We start from the raw sequence: 24,148 nt of genomic DNA, 5'->3' as shown, positions 1-24,148 counted from the left end.
CAATTGTTACATTTATTGGAAGTTTTCACTGTATTAAGAAAGCAAAAATTGTATGGAAAACTTGAGAAATGTAATTTTATGCTATATGAGGTCACTTTTCTTGGTTACATTATTTCAGGTGAAGGTGTGAAAGTTGATCCAAGCAAGATTGAGGCTATTCAATCATGGCCTAGTCCCAAGACACTCACGGAGGTGCGCTCATTCCATGGGTTAGCTTCCTTTTATAGGAGGTTCATTCGCAATTTCAGCACTCTCATGGCTCCCATAACCGAGTGCACAAAGAAGGGTTCGTTTGAATGGACTCCTCAAGCTCAAAAGGCCTTTGAGGAGGTCAAAGAGAAGATGTGCAACACTCCAATCCTAGCACTTCCAGATTTCTCAAAGCCATTTGAAGTTGAGTGTGATGCAAGTGGGAGGGGAATTGGTGCCGTTTTGATTCAAGAAGGGCGTCCTATTGCCTATTTTAGTGAGAAGTTGAGTCAAGGCAAGCTGAACTATTCCACCTATGACAAGGAGTTCTATGCAATGGTGAGGGCTCTAGATCATTGGTCACATTACTTGAGGCCACAACCATTCATCCTACATTCTGATCATGAGTCTTTAAGATTCATTCATGGCCAAAAGAAGCTGAATTCGAGGCATGCTAAGTGGGTGGAGTTCTTGCAAACATTTAACTTTTCCTCTAAATACAAGAGTGGGAAAGCTAATGTTGTTGCGGATGCCTTATCTAGAAGACATTCTCTACTTGGAGTGGTGGAAGCTAAGATCCTTGGGTTCGATTTGATCAAAGAGTTCTATAAAGAAGATGATGATTTCAAGCCTATTTTGGAGAGGTGCGTGAATGGAGTCTATGATTTTTTTTCCTTACAAAATGAGTTTCTTTTTAAGGGAAATAGATTATGCATTCCTAAGTGTCCTATTCGAAGTCTATTGATCCATGAGGCTCATGGAGGTGGACTAGCCGGTCACTTTGGAGTTCAAAAGACCATGGAGCTTCTTCAAGCTCATTTCTATTGGCCTAACATGCTAGCTACTGTCCATCATGTGGTGGCTCGTTGTTCTACTTGTCAAAGGGCCAAGATGGTGTTTCAAAAGGGTCTCTACAAGCCTTTGCCTATTCCAGAAAGACCTTGGGAAGATGTGAGTATGGACTTTATTGTGGCTTTACCTAGAACTCAGAGAGGTAAGGACTCAATCATGGGGGTGGTAGACCGTTTCTCTAAGATGGCTCACTTCATTCCTTGTCACAAAACTGAAGATGCAATGAAGGTGGCTAAGCTTTATTTTGATGGGATTGTGAGATTCCATGGAGTCCCAAGGACTATTGTTTCTGATAGGGACACAAAATTTCTAAGTCACTTTTGGAAATCCTTGTGGCGCCTAATGGGGACTAAATTGCTATTTTCGACCTCTCATCATCCTCAAACTGATGGACAAACGGAGGTGGTCAATAGGGTGCTAGGTTCTTTGCTTAGGACCTTGGTTAGTAAGAGCACCAAAGATTGGGATGTTAAGCTAGCTCACGCTGAGTTTGCTTATAATAGGACCCCTAGTACTACCACAAAGTATTCTCCTTTCGAGGTGGTCTATGGTTCTAATCCTTATGTTCCTATTGATCTTATTGCTCTTCCTCAAGACAAATTCGTGCATGGAGGTGCCAAGGAGCAAGCTGAATTTATGATCAAAGTCCACAAGGAGGTAAGAAAGAATATTGAAAGGGCAAATGAAATCTACAAGAAGCAAGCCAACAAGCGCGTCAAAAACGTGAGAAGCTTTGAGGTTGGTGACTTGGTGTGGATTTACATGAGGAAAGAAAGGTTTCCTAATCAAAGGAAAAACAAGCTCATGCCCCGAGCCGAAGGCCCATTCGAAGTGGTGGAAAAGATAAATAACAATGCCTACAAGGTTGATTTGGGAGGTAAGTATGGCGTTTCAAGCACGTTCAATGTGGGAGATCTAGCACCATACTATGATGATGAAGAATTGAGGGCAATTCCCATTGAAGAAGGGGAGGATGACCAAAGTGGTCAAGGTTCGAATAGTCCAAATATTCCAGTCCAAGAATCCAACGTTAGGGAATTGATTTTGTCTAAATCCTTTTTCGAGATTACGCCTACAAGCTTTGGTATGCATGGTCCGAATATGTCCTCAAATGGTTGCACTTTGCTAAGCGTGACTAACTATTTCATTCATGAGACAGATTAAAGACATTAAATGGATCGGTTACAAGGAATTAATTCCAAACGTTTTTGGAGTTCAAAGGGGCGTGTTTTTAAGGAGATTTAAAGCTGGTTTTTAATCTCATTTAAGAGGTATTATTAGGAGGTTTTGCTGGTTTAATTTCGTGAATAAAGAGGCTTGAATGAAGAGTTAATTCGTGGCAGTTACAAAGGCATTCAAGGACAGCTTTAAATGATGGTTTTGAACAGTTTTGGAAGGTTAATGGCTGGACGTTTTTGGAGTTAATTCTCCTTCATTTAAGCTCATTTGTTTAAGTTAAATTAAGGGTAGTAATGGGCATTAATTTGGACGGTTATGAGCCAATTAATAGGCCCTTTTATTTCAGTCTTGTTTTTAGAATATGTAAAGGCATTATTGAATGTAACTCAAGCTATATAAGGCTTGGAAATGATCAATGAAAATTCATTCAGAAATTTGCCTAAACAAAACCTTCACGTGTGTGAGTTCTAACTTTGCTAGGAGTTTAGCTAAGTTGTCAATCCAAGGTTGAGAGTTTCTCAATTTTGAAGAGTTCGAGTTTTGGTCGAGTGTTCCCAAAGCTTGACCTTAGTAGTCGTTGTCTAGGTTGAGTGTTCCCTAAACACTTCTACACCCAAACAAGTGAGTGAGTGTTCCTCCTTGTTATATCCCCAAGTTAAGGGTGAGTGTTCCCCTAAACTTACTTGTTTCTTTCCAATTATCCTTCTAAAAAAACCTATCACACATTCCCACGTTTTATCCCATTTGTGAACGAAGTTTTTCAACTTAGTTTACACATCAAATGTACACACATACACATCACATATATACATGTATATTTCTCTACCAACATTATAAATTCCTCCTATTAATCAATAAAAATAAATTTCTAACACCACATACATTTTTTTTTCTATGAGCATCTTTATATATATATATATATATATATATATATATATATATATATATATATATATATATATACATATATATATATATATATATATACATATATATATATATATACATATATATATATATATATATATACATATATATATATATATACATATATATATATATATACATATATATATATATATACATATATATATATATATATATATATATATATATATATATATATATATATATATATATATATATAAATATATATATATATATATACATATATATATATATATATATATATATATATATATATATATATATATAATATATATATATATATATACATATATATATATATATATATATATATATATATATATATATATATATATATATATATATATATATATATATATATATATATATATATATATATATATATATATATATATATATATATATATATATATATATATATATATATATATATATATATATATATATATACATATATATATATATATATATATATATATATATATATATATATATATATATATATATATATATATATACTTTTCAATCATCCATCAAACAAATCCTTCACACACATATAAACATATCTAAAACCCTAAAACCATACATTAATTTAGATAGAAAAATACATCATACTTTCATACATGAATTTTTAATCATAAACAAATCATAAATTATAAAATAACACACATAAAAAAAATCATAGAAATTTAAATTAAAACTTAAAAATAAAACTAGGTTAAGAATCTACTCACAATTTGCATAAGAACAAAACACCAATTGATGAACAAAATGATGATACTAGGCGTGAGTAGAGGGAGTTTGAAGAAGAATATTTTTTTTTCCTTGAGTTTTCTAAGAGTTTTGAAAGAAGAATGCTAATGATGAGACTAAGGTAATTAGGAAGATTAAGGAAATAAAGGAATTAAGGAAACAATTATTCAAGGCAATAATTTTTGATCTTTCAATATTCTTACAAGGGGTTACAAATCTCCCATCTTACCCCATATGGCTGGCCAACTCTCCAACTTCCCTCTTTTTTTTTTTTTTTTGGAAATTAAAGATAGGTTAGGGAAAAAGGTTTGGGCTTAAAATGGTTTTAATTGCCTTAAAAGTTGAAATCTCATGATGTAACCCAATAACAAAATTAAAAAAAAAAATACTCATCTAAAAAGAATAATAGTAATAATATTACTAGTAAATCATTTAATATATCGGAAAAAATATTGGGGTGTTATATTAAGACAAAGGCTGATAGGGTATGTTGTGATTTAGATTTGAACCTAAATAGGTTACACCGCTTGTCTGAATCTAGGAAGAGTGTAGAACCTGAGAAGAAGGGCGAGCCTCCAATATTGGACGGCACCGATGTGACCATGGAACCATTGAGGGAGCGGGTCCTGCTTGATCCCCCACTGGTGGAAACCGAGGCTTAGTCGGAGAGTGATATTGAAATGTGGGAGCCTAATCGGGAACCGCCTACTTATATAGAGATTTCCAGCGATCCTAATCGGGAACCGCCTACTTATATAGAGATTTCCAGCGATGATGAGAGAGAGAACTGGGGATCGCATTACGACTTATATGGCTTTGAGGTTGGGTTTGATAGGGGGTGGACAGATGAGGAAGATCCTGAAGAGGAGGTGGAGGATTTACGAATAAGTAGCCCCAGAGATAGTGGTAACGAATCGGAAGAATCGTATTCGATTTCCAGCTCCGATTCTGGAGAAGACGGAGATGATGAGGACTTCGACATAGCAAGTTACGATGAGGGTGCTGACACTTGGGATGCTTGGCACTAAATGTTCTTTTTGCTTTCGCATCTTTCTTTGAATTATTTTCAAGTTGTGTCTTTTAAAACAAATAAATAATAAAGTAATAATGTAAACTCTTGCATGAGGAAATTTTGGTGTATCAAAGGATATCTATAAAATATTGAAGTGTGCTTCCTATTTCTTTTGGTGTTGTTAGTTTTACGTAATTTCCTTTTTAAGCTTTTCGACTTGGAAAAAAAAAATAATAATAATACCTATATATATATATATATATATAAACAAATAAGTAAACGACTGTTAAATATTTTCAGCAAAACCTTGTTTTATCTCCAAAGGTTTCGAATCTTAGGATATTCTTTTGATTTGAACCTTTCTTTCGCTTGCAGAAGATGCCTCCAATTTCTAGGAAGAGACTGTCTAGAAATAACCGTACGCTAAGAAATCTGGTGAAAGCGTTATCAAATGTAAGCGCACCTCGAGAGAGGTCTGTGTCGGAATTAGCCTCTGAAATGAGCAAACGGATTAGCCAGAGCAAACCCTCGACTTTCGATGGTAAGGGGGAACCGTTAGAACTGGAACTTTGGTTAAGAGAATTTGACAAACTTTTCGATGTAGTAGAGTGCCCAGAAGAATTGAAAGTCAATCAAGCTGCCTTTTATTTGGTTGGAGAAGCCGACTACTGGTGGGCAAACAGTAGATCGGGGTTGTTAGAGCAGGCTGAGGAGGATTTTGGTTGGGATTTGTTTAAAAGGGCCATGCAAGAGAAATTTTATCCGCTGCATGTAAGGAAAGATAAATCGAACGAGTTTGCGCGATTAGAGATGGGTGGTATGACTGTTGATGAATATTATATTGTCCTGATGACATACCCACTGAGGAGAAAAAGATGCAACGCTTTGAGCTAGGTTTATCTTTCGACATTCAAAAACATATTGAAAGTGACCGATATAACACACTGGAACATATGTATAAGCGAGCGTCTCAAATAGGGAATATTTTGAGGAAGGAGAAGGAAAAAGAGAAGGGTAATGTCCCTGAGAAGAGGAAAGAAGTTACTGGCCAGGCATTGGAGAACATGTCGGGCTTTTATCAGAAGAAAGCAAGAAATTTCGGAAAATTTCAGGGAGGCGGGTCTAATACGAATTCAGGGTTTATGAATGATGCGAAGCCTGCTAAGCCATTACTGGACCGAGACGGCAATGAAAGAAAGTATTTCTGTAGAAGGTGCAAGAGAAATCATCCGGGAAAAGATTGTGTTGGCCTCTTAAGGTTTTGATGATGACTTCACTTGTAAATAAACAAAGATATTTTTAGAGATTGTTTTGTAGGTATATATCCGATTTAATGTGAATCGTTGATGAAGCCTATGACTTGATTCGTGGAAGAAGTACATGTCTCAAATATCCAAGAAGTTGGGAAATTGCTCTGGAAAACAGTCTGCTGTTCCTAGAGTTAAAGTTCTGACGAATGTTGAAGCTGGAGACAGTACACTGTTCCTACGTAGCAGGTCTGAAGAATAGCATCGACTGAAAAATTGCGAATTAATTATTTTCTGTTTTTAAGTTGATGTAATGGTTTAGAATTAATTTAATTGCTTAAATTAATTAGTAAGTTAATTGGCAAATCTATTTTTAGGTTTTCTAAAAATAGCCTAAGACTTTTTCTTGATTAGATTTAGATCTCCTATTTTTTAGGATCTTATGTTTTAAACTCCTATGCTATTTTTAGCATTAAGGAAACTGATTTTTCCTTGAGCAAATAACAGCCGGACACTTTCTTAATTCCACCACCTTTTGTTTTGAGAACGTGGGGGTAGTGGAGGTATGTGTGAGATAGTGGACGTTATGCTTATGGTAACTGCTGGCTGTTCCCTCTATAAATAGAAGGGACTTTGCTCGAATCAAAAATCAATCCTTTTAGGATTCAAGAGTGTCCATTAAAGGGAGATCATCTTAAGAAAAATATTTTCAGTTTTCCAATGCCAATTAATTTATTATATTTTTCTTAAGTAATTATTTTAATTCTTATCCTCTTGAGAAATGGCCTTGTAAAGGGTATTTGATGTGATTTATTGTAATTAGACTTATGGGAAGTCTAAGGGAATAGAGAAGAGAAATGGCCTTGTAAAGGGTATTTGAGTGTTTTGTTGTAATTAGACTTATGGGAAGTCTAAGGGAATAGAGAATAGAAACGTGAGAAGAGAAAGAGAAGGAGAGAAGAGAAGAGAAGAGAAGTAGGCCTAAGTAGAGAAGCTTTGAGTAAAGCATTTAGAGAATTGAGAAGCTTCAAGTGAAGCAAACATTGTTTTGTGTAATTGTAACTAATTGCCTTAACATAGTGAGAATTTTGAAATCCCGGGGGGTCGTGGTTTTTCCTTCTTATTAGGCCAAGAAGGTTTCCACGTAAAAATCCTTGTCTCCTTTATTATTTTTCTTTTCGTTTTTAAGTTTAAGTTTTTGTCCTTTACTTAATATAATTCCGCAAAAAATTAGAGGCAAAAATCTTAAACCTACTACACAACAATTCACCCCCCCTCTTGTTGCATTCGATCATCCATTAGTATTTCTACAATTGGTATCAGAGCCCTGTTCCTCATTTAATCAGGAAACCCTGAGAGCAGTATCCTGTTCCCTGGAAAGATGTTGAAGATGAACGAGCGCATGGAAGAGGTAATGTCTTCTATCTCACTCCCTAAACAATTGTCTAAACTCAGTAAGAATAAATTGATTAAGTTGCTCTTGGAGACACATGAAAAATTAGAAAAACAGAATACCAAGTGTCTCCAAATCGAGAAAGACCTCAACTCAAACAAGGATCATATATCCTATCTAAATTCATTTAGAGTAGATGTACAAAACAGATTTTTTAATTTGCTAGATCAGAATGTTGTTTTAAAAGAGACAATTGAGAAATTGAAACAGGAATTTATCTTTCTTAATATTGAAATGAATCAAAATAGATTGTTAGGATTAAGTAAATATGCAAACAACATATCTACTCACATGGTTAGCACTGAATTTCAAAAGTTGAAATCAAAATTAGAATCCTATGAAATTGAAAATGAATATTTGAAAAATAAAATAAACTTAAGAGAAAAAGGGAAAGTCAATGAAATTCCCAAATGGATTCTAAATGCTAAAACCAAAAGTAAAGAAGGTCTAGGCTATATGAGGAATGATAAAAAGAAAAAGTTCTATGTAGATCTCCCTAGTAGCAAAATATGTTCCTTCTGTGGTAAAAGTGGACACCTAAAACATCAATGTATAAAGAGGGAACATCATGTCAAAGCAAATAAAAATTATGTCGAACGAATATGGATTAAGAAATGTGATTCAAGTATTGTCGACAAGGAACCCAAGGATGAATGGGTTCCTGCACCTAACCATTAATTTGCTTTGCAGGTTCAAGTGAGGGGGAACAACTCATGGTATCTCGACAGTGGGTGTTCCAAGCATATGACGGGTGATAAATCTAAATTTCTCTCACTTGAAGCCTATGATGGGGGAACAGTAACCTTCGGTGACAACATGAAGGGTGAGATAATCGCCAAAGGAAAGGTTGGAAGGTCTAGTTCCCATGCCATTGATAATGTATTTTTAGTCGAGAATTTAAAACACAATTTGTTAAGTATTTCTCAATTTTGCGACAAAGGTAACTCTGTTAAGTTTACTTCTGAAAAATGCATAATTTCTAGGAACAGTACAGGAGACCCTGTGCTGGAGGGAATCAGAAAAGGGAACACCTATGTGGTGGACCTGGACACTGTTCCCAGAAACAGTCTAACGTGTTTAAGTGTTATTGAAGAAGACCCACTTCTTTGGCACAAGCGTCTAAGTCATGCTAGTTATTCATTGATTAACACTTTAAGATCAAAAGACCTAGTAAGAGGATTACCTGCAATAAAATTTCTTAAAAATGAAGTTTGTGATCCTTGTGCTAAAGGGAAACAAGTGCGGTCATCCTTTAAATCAAAGAACGTTGTGACTACCACTAGACCATTAGAATTAATTCATATGGATTTATGTGGACCAATGAGAACACAAAGCCGTAGTGGCAAAAAGTATGTGTTTGTTGTTGTTGATGATTATAGTAGATTCACGTGGACCTTATTTTTGGCAAGCAAAGATGAAGCTTTTGATGAGTTTGTTTCCTTTGCTAATAAAACACAAAAATCTACCAATAATCAAATTGTTCACATTAGGTTTGATCATGGAAAAGAATTTGAAAATTCAAACTTCATGAATTATTGCAATGAACATGGCATAAATCACAATTTTTCCGCACCTAGAACACCACAACAAAATGGTGTGGTAGAAAGGAAAAATAGGACTTTAGAAGAAATGGCAAGGACCATGTTGATTGCTAGTGGTCTACCTACGAATTTTTGGGCAGAAGCCGTTAATACTGCATGCTATACATTGAATCGTGTACTAATTAGACCAATCACTTCAAAGACACCCTATGAATTGCTCAAAGGTGTTAAACCAAATATTTCCTATTTTCGTATATTTGGATGCAAATGTTTTGTTCATGTGAATGGAAAACGAAACATAGGTAAATTTGATGAAAGAAGTGATGAGGCAGTATTTCTAGGTTATTCATCACAAAGCAAAGCTTACAGAGAACAATGTGTGTAGAGGAGTCTGTTCACATAATCTTTGATGAAACTAACTTTTCAACAAGTGAACAGGAAACAAGTAATATTAAAATAGGTCTTGCAAACTTGGAAGATGATGATGAAGGAATTAAAGTGCAAGATCATGGAACAGCAAGTGAACAGTCGATACAAGAAGAGGCAGAAGAAACTGATCAATACCAGGAACTGCCAGCACAACAGGACCAGCAGACTGTTCCCAATCCAGCTGTTCCCACAGATGAGCAAAATGATCCAGTAGCTGAACAGAATGTCAATCAAGTTGCTGAACAAGAACATGCTACTGTTCCTTCAAGAGAATTTGTGCCTAAACCTTGGAAGTATCAAAGATATCATCCTCTTGATTCAATTGTAAGTGATATAAATAAGGGAACACAAACTAGATCTCAATTGAGAAACTTTTGTGCACACTTTGCGTTCCTATCATCACTTGAACCTAAAAATCACGAGGAAGCTTTGAAGGATTCCGATTGGATAGTTGCCATGCAAGATGAATTAAATGAGTTTGAAAGAAATAAAGTGTGGCACTTGGAACCCAAACCGAAAAACAAGAAAGTTATTGGTTTGAAATGGGTATTTCGGAACAAGCTTGATGAGCATGGAATAATTGTTAGAAATAAAGCTAGACTCGTGGTTAAAGGTTATAATCAACAAGAAGGTATTGATTACACTGAGACTTTTGCTCCAGTAGCAAGGTTAGAGGCTATCCGAATTTTAATTTCTTTTGCTGCATTTATGAACTTTAAGTTATATCAAATGGATGTGAAATGTGCTTTTTTGAATGGTTATCTTGATGAAGAAGTTTTTGTGGAACAACCCCCAGGTTTTGAAAATACCTTTTGTCCTAATCATGTCTACAAGCTTGACAAAGCCCTATATGGCTTGAAGCAAGCTCCTAGACAATGGTACGAAAGACTTTCAAAGTTTTTTGATTCAAAATAACTTTGTAAGAGGAAAAATCGACAAAACCTTGTTCTTTAAGAATAAAGGTTCTAATATCTTGGTTGTTCAAATTTATGTTGATGATATTATTTTTGGTGCTACTAATGACTTGTTATGTAAAGAATTTGCTAACCTTATGGGTACAGAATTTGAAATGAGCATGATGGGAGAATTAAATTTCTTTCTTGGTTTGCAAATTAAACAAACTGAAAATGGTATTTTTATTCATCAACAAAAGTACATCAAAGAACTTCTTAAGAAATATGGACTAAACAATGCTAAAACCAACCACGCACCTATGGCTACCAATGTTAGACTAGATGAAGACCTAAATGGAACTAACGTAGATCAAACCATGTATAGAGGCATGATAGGTTCTTTATTGTATCTAACTGCAAGTAGACCTGATATTTCTTTTAGTGTTGGTTTATGTGCTAGATTTCAATCAAGTCCTAAAGAATCACATCTCACGGCAGTAAAGAGAATTTTGAGATATTTGAAGGGAACAGACGACTTGTCCCTATTTTATCCTAAAAGTGATGTTTATGATTTAAAAGGTTTTAGTGATGCGGATTATGCAGGTGATCTTGTTAATAGAAAAAGTACATCAGGTATGGTACAATATCTTGGCTCATGTTTAGTTTCATGGAGTTCCAAGAAACAAAACACAGTTGCATTATCCACTGCAGAAGCTGAATACGTAGCAGCAGCAGCCTGCTGTTCCCAAATGCTTTGGATAAAACAGCAACTTAGAGATTTTGGTATTAAAGTTGAATGCATTCCTATTTATTGTGATAATACTAGTGCCATATGTATATCTAAAGATCCAGTGCATCATTCACGTGCTAAACATATACACATTAGACATCATTTTCTAAAGGATAACGTAGAACACAAAAATATTGTATTGAAGCATGTTAACACAAATGAACAAGTTGCTGATATTCTGACCAAACCACTTCCTAGGGAACAATATGAAAAGATGAGATTGGAACTTGGTATGATCAAGCTCCACTAAAGTTAGTTGCATATATTTCCCATTGAAGCATCATGAAAATGAAGAGGTCAGGAATCAATCTCAAAATCTTGATTGAAAATCAATTATTGCATGGATCAGGTAAACACATAATAAAGTTTGTACTATGAATGTTCTTACGTTTGCATGTTGTTAATTCGAACAGACCAAAGCAATATGTTCATTATTTTCTCCATAATATTTCATAATATCATAATTCATTTTGTTCTTGAAAAATTATTTTATTTTATTTTGATTTCACATCTTTTTATATTATATCATCACATTGTTTGGAAATTTGTACAGTCAACTTAAAATTAAAAATAATGGGAAATTTTTTAAAAAACACACAATCCTTCCATATCTAATGCATTGATGAAAAGGCTTTGATGAGATGGGACGTTTGGTAACCGTCAACTCTCTTTAAAAAGCCCTTACTACATCACAATCACTCAAACCGTCATCCTTCTCCTTCCTCACAAACAGTCACAAGAAACCGTCCTCCTTCTTCCTCAAACCTTCAAAACGCAAAAATGAAAACTCCAAAATCAAGATCAGGAAAGAAAGCACCCACATCCCACCAAACCATCCAGCCTACACCCTTAAACATTGTTCATCCATCCCCATTGCTAAAAGATGCACCATTACCATCACCACCACAAGAAACCTCTGACAACATTCGACCAAAACGCAAATCATTCACACCAAAAAGTGAATCATCATCCCAAACTGCAAAACGTTTGAAGCAAGTTGACCCTAACTGTGCCGAGGAGGTTGCTAAGGAGATGTCTGTTGGATTTGGGGTCGACAAATACTGGTATGACTCTACTTACTTTCCACAACTTCATAACATTTTGAAATTTCAAGAATGGGAGGTTTTAATGACTGAATATAGTTGTAATTCCATCTTCCCAAACATCATGAGAGAGTTTATTTCAAACTTTTCAAATGACTGTGGTATGTGTTCCAGTGTGGTTAGGAACATTAAAATAGAGTTTAACAGCGCTTTGTTGGCAAAATGGTTTAAAATTTCGAATGTAGGGTTTGATACATACAGTGTTGGTGCTAAGATAGTTTTCTCTGGGATAAATGAAAAAACAATCTTTAAGTTTTTAGGGGTTGAACAGAAAAGGGGTAAAATCAGTCACAATGTGTTGTCCCCATTGCATAAATTACTTTATAATGTAGCACGAAGATTCATCTTGCCCCGAAACTCCAAGAGGAGTGAGGTAAGTCTGCGTGATGCAACTCTGATTTACTGCATGGACAATCAAATCAAAATCAATTTTCCATCTTTAATGATATCACATTTATCCGACTGTATAGAGAAAAAGAATGTTGTGGGGTATGGGGGGCTGTTAACTTGGATTTTTCGAAAATTTGAGGTTCCATTGGATGGGCTTGAGTTCCCAATGGGACCAAATATGAAGATTGGTGCACGTTGTTTGAAAAATTTGCATTTGAAAGTAACTGATGAGGGGGTATTAATAAACGAATTAGAAGAAGTAGTTTTTGTTGGTTCTGATGATGAGGAAGTAGAAGAAGAAGAAGTGGTAGAAGAAGAGATTGAAAAAGAAGTAAAAATAAAGAAAGAAAAAGGAATTGAAAAACAGAAAGAAAAAGAAAAGGAAGAAGAAGAAAAAGAAGAAGAAAAACAAGGGCATGTTCCCAATGAAACAGAAAATAAGGGGGACAGGAAGAGGAGACAAAAATTGAGGGGGAAGCAGAACAGGAGGGAGCCTTAGGAGATTCTAGTGATGAGGAGATCGTAATTGCAAAACTGAGGAAGGGTAAAGTCACTCAGAGGAAGAGTAGGAGGCTTGCTTCAAAAGGTAAGGCAGTAAAGGTTGATGATGTTACTTCAGAAACCATTCCTGAGCCTACATCATATGAACCTCCCTCTCCCAAGCCAACCACTTCACCACCAACTCAAACCTTATCACCACCTCCATCACCCATTCACTTCACACCACCACCATTTCCATCCTCTCCTGGTGTTGGTTGTGCTGACCCTACTCCTACAGCATCTTCTGACTCCATTCTCTCCAAGCTCCTTGATCTACAGTCTCAATTCATTGCATTTCAGGATGAAACTCGTGTCTCGCTTGCTTCTATTGTGGATCAGCTAAACCAAATGGAACAACGCCTTGGTGCCAAGCTGGACACAGTGGAGGTGCAGACTGAATTCATTGATGAAGAAGAGACTGACCCTTGATCCCTCTGCTCAAAAATTTAATGATTTGTTGGCTGTATTACTTAACAAACAATTTTTCTTTTTGCCTTGTACCATCTGAGGTACATGGTTGTTGAAACTTTGAACAATTGCTATTTTTCTTTGTTTTTATTTTCATGGTCTGTGACAAATTGACTCTATGCAGGTTTAATCATTGTTCATAGCACTTGCTTTTATTATTGTTGTTTGTTGTTTTCATCACTAACAAATCTATATGGTTTGTGCTGAGATTTGATAACTCCCAATTCTTTTTGATTGATGTCAAAAGGGGGAAGATTATGCACAAACTTAACAGGAGCAGTGAATACACAGTTACATATCTTGTTGATTTATATTGATTCTTATGAATGATATGTGTGCTGTTGTGTTTATGCTAGTTTAGTGATCATCTGTGTTGCTAAGTTTGTTGAAGTTCTCATGAAGTCCTCATGAATATTTGATTCTGTGAAAATACTTAATAAGTTATGTTTATTATTATTAGGTTTATTATAGTTTTATTATGTTAGTTTTTATTTATTTTTATTATTATGTTAGTTTTTATTTATTTTTGTTATGTTAGTCTTTATTTTAGTTTAACTTAGTTTATTTCATTTAAGTTTTAAGTTAATTAATTTTGAAAACTTTTGAAAAATATTTGATATTTTAGAGTAAACTGTTTGTTTATGAATGCTTGGTAAATTATATTCTAACAAGTTGATTTGCTAAGTTATTTAGAGTTACTTTAATCTCTAGTATGCTCTATGAATTTTGATTTACTCTATTTTTACTTAAGTTTGTTTATAAAGTTTGCCATCATCAAAAAGGGGGAATTTGTTGGCCTCTTAAGGTTTTGATGATGACTTCACTTGTAAATAAACAAAGATATTTTTAGAGATTGTTTTGTAGGTATATATCCGATTTAATGTGAATCGTTGATGAAGCCTATGACTTGATTCGTGGAAGAAGTACATGTCTCAAATATCCAAGAAGTTGGGAAATTGCTCTGGAAAACAGTCTGCTGTTCCTAGAGTTAAAGTTCTGACGAATGTTGAAGCTGGAGACAGTACACTGTTCCTACGTAGCAGGTCTGAAGAATAGCATCGACTGAAAAATTGCGAATTAATTATTTTCTGTTTTTAAGTTGATGTAATGGTTTAGAATTAATTTAATTGCTTAAATTAATTAGTAAGTTAATTGGCAAATCTATTTTTAGGTTTTCTAAAAATAGCCTAAGACTTTTTCTTGATTAGATTTAGATCTCCTATTTTTTAGGATCTTATGTTTTAAACTCCTATGCTATTTTTAGCATTAAGGAAACTGATTTTTCCTTGAGCAAATAACAGCCGGACACTTTCTTAATTCCACCACCTTTTGTTTTGAGAACGTGGGGGTAGTGGAGGTATGTGTGAGATAGTGGACGTTATGCTTATGGTAACTGCTGGCTGTTCCCTCTATAAATAGAAGGGACTTTGCTCGAATCAAAAATCAATCCTTTTAGGATTCAAGAGTGTCCATTAAAGGGAGATCATCTTAAGAAAAATATTTTCAGTTTTCCAATGCCAATTAATTTATTATATTTTTCTTAAGTAATTATTTTAATTCTTATCCTCTTGAGAAATGGCCTTGTAAAGGGTATTTGATGTGATTTATTGTAATTAGACTTATGGGAAGTCTAAGGGAATAGAGAAGAGAAATGGCCTTGTAAAGGGTATTTGAGTGTTTTGTTGTAATTAGACTTATGGGAAGTCTAAGGGAATAGAGAATAGAAACGTGAGAAGAGAAAGAGAAGGAGAGAAGAGAAGAGAAGAGAAGTAGGCCTAAGTAGAGAAGCTTTGAGTAAAGCATTTAGAGAATTGAGAAGCTTCAAGTGAAGCAAACATTGTTTTGTGTAATTGTAACTAATTGCCTTAACATAGTGAGAATTTTGAAATCCCGGGGGGTCGTGGTTTTTCCTTCTTATTAGGCCAAGAAGGTTTCCACGTAAAAATCCTTGTCTCCTTTATTATTTTTCTTTTCGTTTTTAAGTTTAAGTTTTTGTCCTTTACTTAATATAATTCCGCAAAAAATTAGAGGCAAAAATCTTAAACCTACTACACAACAATTCACCCCCCCCTCTTGTTGCATTCGATCATCCATTAGTATTTCTACAGATTGTGACGGGAATTTGATCGAGTGTAACTTTTGCCACAAAAGGGGACATAGAGAGTTTGAATTCTACATAAAGAAAGGGAGTAGAAGTCAACATCCGAGTGGACAACACCGGCAACATAATTTAAACAACGCCGGTAGTCAAGCCAGCCATCAGTACGGGAATGGAAATCGTGGTAATGCTGGTCAGAGGTTCCAGCGACCTTTTTATGGGGGACAAGGCCGGGTAGATGGAAACCGGGTTGAAGGGTCAGAAATGCATCGCGGGGAAATCAAGTGGGAGGAAATAATGTACAGCCGGCGAGTGGAAGGGTATCTGCGGTCAGTGCAGGAGAAGCTGACCAGGCAACGGATGTGGTTACAGGTACGTTCGCCATTCATTCTATAGCTGTGAATGTATTATTTGATTCGGGAGCTACATGTTCATTTCTTGCAAAGAGTAAAGTAAACGAATTGAATTTGGTAACCTTTGAAAAAGTTTCTTATACGGTGGCTGTTCCATCGAGACAATTGTACAGTTGTGAAAAACTGTATATGGATGTACCCTTAAGGATAGGAAAAGTTGTCTTTCCTAGTGACTTGTATGTGTTAGACATGGAAGGTTTAAAGGTAATTTTGGGGATGGATTGGCTAGGAAGGTATAAGGCCACTATTGAATGCAGAGAGCAGAGAGTTTTGTTGGAAGGACCATGAGGGGAAAGCGTTAGATATAGGAAGTTTCCCAAGGGGCCCAGGACGAATTTGGTGTTGACCTTAGAGTTGCAAAGGCTTGTGAGGCAAGGACACCCTTTGTACTTATGTCATATCAGCCAGGGGGGAAAGAAAGAGGTGGAACCTAAGGATATTGCAGTAGTGAATGAATTTTTGGATGATTTTCCTGACGAGATTCCCGGAATGCCACCTCAACGGGAAATTGACTTCACGCTTGACTTGGTACCGGGGACTAGACCTATTTCTAAGGCCCCTTATCGTATGGCTCCGAAGGAGATGGAGGAATTAAAGTCCCAGCTTGAAGAATTGCTGGATAAGGGTTATATTCGACCTAGTGTTTCACCTTGGGGCGCTCCAGTTCTGTTTGTGAGAAAAAAAGATGGTAGTTTGAGGTTATGCATTGACTACAGAGAGTTAAACAAGGTAACAGTTAAGAATAAATACTCGTTGCCCCGGATAGATGACTTATTTGATCAATTGAGAGGAGTCGGGATCTTTTCAAAGATTGACTTAAGATCGGGTTATCATCAGCTAAGAATAGCTGAAGGGGATATACATAAAACCGCTTTCAGAACACGTTATGGACATTATGAGTTCACCGTGATGCCGTTTGGGTTGACAAATGCTCCAGCTGCATTCATGTGCTTAATGAACCAAGTGTTTAGTGCGTACCTGGATAAATTCGTCGTTATCTTTATTGATGTCATATTGGTCTATTCGAAGGACTGAGATGAACATCAAAAACATCTACGATTTGTCCTGCAAACCCTGCGAGAAAACAAGTTGTACGCAAAATTGTCAAAGTGTGAATTCTGGTTGGAAAAGGTATCATTTTTGGGTCATTTTGTTTCTAAGGAAGTTATTTTGGTGGATCCGGTGAAGGTGGAGGCAATTCGAAGTTGGTCGTCACCCAAGAACGTCACCGAGGTACGAAGTTTCTTAGGCTTGGCCGGGTATTACCGTCGTTTTGTTAAGGATTTCTCGCGTATTGCTCGGCCCATGACTTCGTTAATGAAGAAAGAGAAGAAGTTCGAATGGACTGATGAATGCGAACAGGCCTTCATGACTTTGAAGGAAAAGTTAACTATGGCCCCTGTTCTTACTCTACCTGACCCTAAGTTGGAATACACTGTATACGGTGATGCATCGAAGAAAGGGTTGGGTTGTGTTCTGATGCAGGACCGTAAGGTGATTGCTTACGCATCATAACAACTGAAAGTACATGAAGTTAATTATCCGACCCATGATCTGGAGTTAGCCGCTATAGTATTCGCTCTCAAGATATGGCGGCATTACTTGTATGGCGTTAAGTGTAGGATCTACACTGATCATCAGAGTCTGAAATATCTCTATACACAACCTGACTTAAACATGCGACAACGTCGGTGGTTAGAGTTGATGACAGATTATGACCTGGAGTTCATATATCATGAGGGACGAGCGAACTTGGTGGCCGATGCTTTGAGTAGGAAGTCTAATCACTCGCTGTCTGCCTTGGACGGAGTTGAAGAGTTGCTTCGAGATTTTGCTAGACTGAACTTGGAAGTGGTACGTAAAGGTGAACTACAGGGATGTCTGAATGCCTTGGCTATTCGACCTTCGTTCTTTGAAGAAATTTTGAATTCCCAGGGTAAAGACCCGAAACTTTTGAAGTTAAAGGAGCAGGCACGGGTAGGAACAGCAGAGGGATTCCTTGTCCATGAAGATGGAAGCTTGAGGTTCAAAGGTCGTTGGTGTTTACCGACGGGGGAGGAATCTTTGAAGGAACGTATCCTGGATGAAGCGCATTTTACAAAATTTTCAGTCCATCCGGGTGGTGACAAGATGTACCAAGATCTTAAGTTAATGTTTTGTTGGTCTGGGATGAAGAAGGATATTGCAGAATATGTCTCACGCTGCCTGATCTGTCAGAAGGTTAAAAGTGAGCATAAGAGGCCAGGAGGGTTATTACAACTGTTAGAGATACCGGTATGGAAGTGGGATGATATCTCTATGGATTTCGTTGTGGGTTTACCTCGAACGAAAGCAGGTAATGATGCGTTATGGGTTATAGTTGATCGTTTGACTAAATCAGCACGTTTCATCCCTATGAACTGTCGTTGGGAAATGGAACAATTGGCTCGAGCTTACATTAAGTATGTCGTGCGATTCCACGGTGTGCCTCGTACTATTGTGTCCGATAGAGACACACGGTATCTGTCACAGTTTTGGCAAACCTTGCAACAGGCAATGGGTACTACGTTGCTTTATAGTACGTCGTTTCATCCGCAGACGGATGGACAGACAGAACGAACAAATTAGATATTGGAAGATATGTTGCGCGCTATTGCCATGGAGTGGCAAGGGTCTTACAACAACAGTTATCAGGCATCTATACAAATGGCTCCATTCGAGGCTTTGTATGGACGTCGTTGTCATAGCCCGGTTTATTGGGACGATTTCACCGAAGCGGTAACCTTGGGACCTGAATTGTTGTTTCAGATTACTGAGAAGGTAAAAATTATAAGGGATTATTTGAAAGCGGCACAGGATCGCCAAAAGTCTTACGCTGATTTGAAGCGACGGCCAGAAGAGTTCACCGTGGGAGAACAGGTATTACTTCGCGTGTCACCCATGCGCGGAGTAGTACGTTTTGGTGCTCATTGAAAGTTGAGCCCTCGATTTATAGGACCATACCAAATTTTGGAATGCGTGGGTAAAGTGGCTTATCGGTTAGCCCTTCCAAACTCTTTAGAGAAGGTACATGATGTATTCCATGTGTCTCAGTTAAAGCGGTATCATGCCGCAGCCACTCATGTATTAGATCCTGAACCCTTAGAATTGGATGCATCCTTGTCTTACCCTGAGCAACCGGTTCAAATCTTGGACAAGAAGGTCCGTAGTACTCGACGGAAGGATATACCTATGGTAAAGGTCCTGTGGTCAAATCACGAGCGCGAAACGGCCACATGGGAAACTGAAGACTCCATGCGGGAAAAGTACCCTCACCTTTTCCAAGTTAGTAGCGTTACGGGGACGTAACTTCTTAAGGGGGGTATAGGGCAATAAGAATTTCGCGCGAGGAGTGTTAAATCTTTGATTGGTAGTTTTGTTTTGCAAATGTTGAGTTATGATGTTGAGTTATGATAACATGTGTGTTCTATGTTTTCCGTTGCCATACAAGTTACGAGGACGTAACTTCTTTTAAGGGGGGTAGTCTGTAACACCCCGTAATTTATCGGGTCTAGAAATAAGTAAAATATAATGAAATAAAGTATAACAAAATAAAATAAATAAGTAATATTAAATTATGCTACTTTATATAGTTAATTATAAGTAATAAAGTAGGTTTAATTTTAACGGTAACGAGTTTTATCGCGTGACGTTTCTTTTCTGTTGTGACAATAATATAATAATTAATCAATTAATTAATTAAATTGAAAAAAAATATTAAGGAGGGAATGGAAGGGGCAACCGGTGGAGTGTAAGGAATGGGAGGAGTTTTGTAACTCCTCTCATAAGTGGGATTTATAGCACAATTATGTTTTGTTTTAATTTGCCCATTATTAATTCTTAAGTCTCACATAATCACTCCATTTTTTTTTCCCAGCAGCCACAAAATTTCTGAAAAAAAATTTTCTCCTTTGTCCCATTTGTTTCGACATTCTCAAGAAGAAAAAAAAAACCTTTGTTGTTCAATTCAATCTTTTGTTCAAGGGGTAAGTTTAGTTGAATTGTTATTTATAAATTTTATTCATAAGATTTCTAAGGTGAAATATATTTTATGTATGATGATATTCTATGACTTTTAGGAAGATTGAATATATTTTCTTTTATATATGATTTTCTCTACTAATCCTTTAATAAACTTCAATTTTGTTAAAAGGATTGAGTTATGTTTCTGATTTATATTCTTTAGCAAAGTTTAATTTGTTAAAAGAATTAAGTTAATATTGATATTTAAATAAATTTCTTTTATGATTTACATTTCTCTAACTAACTAAAGGAATTTAAATGGTATGGATCAAGTAGTGTAGTCCTCTATGAAGTTATAAATCCTTTAGCAAAATTGGATTTGCTTGAGGGATTGTGTATTTATATATATATGTCTTGAATCAAGAAGGATGATTTTTGTTTTATGATTCTCTACAAAATTTTAATTTGTTAAGAGAATTAAGTATTTATTTAATTATTATAATTTATGGAATTTTAAGTCTCTTAAAGATCTTATGAATGGGCCTATTCTTTTTATTTTGATGACTCTTATGCTTTGATGATGGGTTTTTTGTGTATGAATATATATAAAATAATAATAGCAACAATAATAATGTAGTGAGAGTTCCGGACAGCAGCTGCTGTCTCGGTATTGGTGCCGATTCGGAAAACGTTAGTCGTTTCCGTTGTTGGTTTATGTATCCGATGTGTTTTTTTTTTATAAAAAAACTAGTTAAATAAAATAATTGAAAATAGTAAAGGGATGTTAGAAATTATGAAATTTGGTACCCAAGGTAATTGACGCATTCCGAACGCAACGGCGAAGTCGGATTTTTCATTTGAATTTTCTAAACTGTCTGAAATGGCCAATAAAGTTTCTGGTCAGAAATTAATTTTTGGAATCATTGGAAATTGGATGAAAACATTTAAAATTATCAAGTCTTAGTGATATCTTAATGGTATGGAGTGGATTAAATGTGTAAACACGATCTAATATATGATCGTTATGCGAAATTCCTATTATGCTTGAGCAACGTGTGTTTGCAGCGTTTAAGGTACACGCTTAGACCATACTGTTTATATGGTTGTGCAAGTAATGTTGTTTCATTTCTAATCGAGGCATTGTAAATCACATAAGGATTAGACACCTCAAATAATATGAAATAATTAAGTGAAAATTGAGAATTTATGTGTTTGTCGCCCAAAGGGGTTGACGCTTGGTTATGTTACCCAAAGGGGGTTAACGATTGGTTTGGAATATTATAATTATTGTTCCCATGGCAGTTTTGGATCATTACGGTTACCATGGGGGTATGCATACTTTAGCCTTTGGCGACCCGAACAGGACGGGCAACGTCTTAGGTCGGTGGTTGCCTTGGGATTAGCTCTCCCAAGTATATTCCACCAAAAATATTTGATTTTATACTTGAACGACCCGAACAGGACGGGCAACGTTACAAGTTGGAATTATCTAAAAAAAAAAAATAAATGGTTTATACTTGAACGACCCGAACAGGACGGGCAACGTTACAAGATTGTAAATATTGAATAATGAATATATATTAGAGCCTTTGCATGCTAGGATAAACATAATGCTTGTATTCAACCTGTTTGACATATGTATGAAGTCTCTGACGTGTATTGGTTGTTCTTTGGAACCTGCTACGTGTTGTCATACGACGTGCAGTAGGTTGATTGCAGGTGGGGGCTGGAGTGAGGACTCAGCTTAGAACCCGTAACCATCAAGACTAAGATATATTTTGTAATAAGTTTATGAGTCGAAATAACTCAGTTTATGTAACGAAAGTTTATGACGTTTTTCTTTTTATTTCGTACAACTTTTTAGCTAGTCTAGAGGCCGGTAGGCTCTCGAGTTGTATGTAAAGACTTCCGCTGACTTGTTTTCTTTTTTTGGCGTTGTTTCTTGCGTTGACCATATTCCTTTACCGTTGGAACGTTGACGATCCGAGTGAAAAAAAAAAATTCATTTGTGTCCGTTTGTGAACCGGGATCATGTTTTCATATGATTTTCCGGGTCACTTAAACCGGGCCGTTACACTAGCTCAATTGGATGTATAACTTCAAAATGACCTTTTCTAAGTTCAATTTTGCCTCATCCACTTCAAGTTCTTCATCTTCTAATGAAGAAAATGAACTAATACATAATATGGTTGATTATGCCTTTCAATACGCAATTCCTCCCATTGTTTCAACACTGCAACCAAGGGTGAGAACAAAAAAAAAATGTCGAATTCAAAGAGACCATTCAAAAGGTCATTCCCAACTATTTAATGATTATTTTGCTGAAAATCCTACATATTCTTCTCGATTGTTTCGATGTAGGTTTAGGATGAGGAAACATGTATTTTTACGGATAATGGAAGCTGTCTCCAACAACGATCCATGGTTCACTACCAACATTGATGCAACTGGTAGAAAAGGTCTAAGTGCTTTACAAAAGTGTACTGCAGCTCTTCGTATGCTAGCATACGGGGTGGCTACTGATCAAGTTGATGAGTACCTCCAAATTAGCGAAAGCACAACACGAAAAGCACTCACTCATTTCACAAAGGGAATAATCAACCAATTTGGGCAACATTATTTGAGAAAACCAACACCACAAGATTTGACGAGATTATTAGCCTTTAGTGAAGAACGAGGATTCCCTGGCATGATTGGTAGTGTTGATTGCATGCATTGGGAGTGGAAGAATTGCCCAGCAGCATGGAAAGGGCAATATCAAGGCTGAGCTGGTGTTGCAACATTAATTCTTGAAGCTGTCGCCGATCATGACCTATGGATATGGCATGCCTTTTTTAGGATGCCAGGTTCATATAATGATCTCAACGTGCTATATCGATCACCTCTTTTAGTTGATTTGTTTGAAGGAAGGGCACCACCTGTCAATTTTACGGTGAATGGAAATCAATACGGCATGGCTTACTATCTCACTGATGGCATTTATCCTAAATGGGATACTTTTATTCAATCTATTCTGAACCGCAAACAGCAAAAGCAAGGTTATTTGCCCAACATCAAGAAGCAGCAAGAAAGGATGTGGAGCGAGCATTTGGGGTGTTGCAAGCTCGATTTGCAATAATTAGAAAGCCCTCACTTGCTTGGGATGAAGAACGACTCTCTGATATAATTACTTCTTGTATAATTATGCATAATATGATAGTGGAAGATGAAAGAGATACATATACACACTATGTTGATGGTAGAGAGTTCATGGGAGATCGCCCAAAAGGTCAATCAGAAGGCACAAGTGGATTAAATGATGACTTTGAGTATTACACATATAGAATTGTTGATATCAATCGATACTTGGCAAATAAGGATGATGTTGAAGATCGACAAACACATTTATCCTTAAAAGATGACTTGGTTGAAAATATCTGGCAAAAGTTTGGAGAGAACCGCAATTAATGTATCATTTAAAATTTTAGTTTTTTAATTTTTGTATTTATTTTATGTATGTGCATTGTAATATTTATTTGAAATTAACGAATTTTTCTTAAATATTAAAAAATATTTATTAAAAATTATATTTATATTTATATTTATTAAAAAAATATTATTTTTATTAAAAGAATATTTTTTTTAATTATAAAATAGTAGATCTATTTTAATCAAATAAAAAATTATATTAACTTTGTACATGAAAATATTATTATAAAAAAATAAAGATAAATGTTAGATAAATTAAGGGAGAGAAATTATGGTGGGGTAGAAAAAAAGTAAGAAAGAGAGAATGATAACCTTTTAAAAGAGGTCATTGTTAATAAAATTAGGTTGAAAGATAAAATTTTAGGAGAGAGAAAAATTGTGAAATAGTAAGATGACCTTTT

The 24,148-nt window shown here is 35.7% G+C and overlaps 1 protein-coding gene across 1 annotated transcript; it reads left to right on the top strand.

Moving 5' to 3' along the window:
• The first annotated feature begins 22,383 nt into the window (after window positions 1-22,383).
• On the top strand, window positions 22,384-23,726 carry LOC130805598 (uncharacterized). Its single transcript, XM_057670380.1, has 3 exons — window positions 22,384-23,030; window positions 23,118-23,254; window positions 23,308-23,726. The coding sequence occupies exons 1-3, from the start codon at window positions 22,384-22,386 to the stop codon at window positions 23,724-23,726; spliced, it is 1,203 nt and encodes a 400-aa protein (XP_057526363.1).
• The last annotated feature ends 422 nt before the right edge of the window (window positions 23,727-24,148 follow it).

This window comes from Amaranthus tricolor, chromosome 2 (assembly GCF_026212465.1).
Source record: "Amaranthus tricolor cultivar Red isolate AtriRed21 chromosome 2, ASM2621246v1, whole genome shotgun sequence".
Classification (NCBI taxonomy): Eukaryota; Viridiplantae; Streptophyta; class Magnoliopsida; order Caryophyllales; family Amaranthaceae; genus Amaranthus; species Amaranthus tricolor.
The sequence above is the reverse complement of the archived record's forward strand: the minus strand, read 5'-3'. Positions and strand labels throughout refer to the sequence as shown.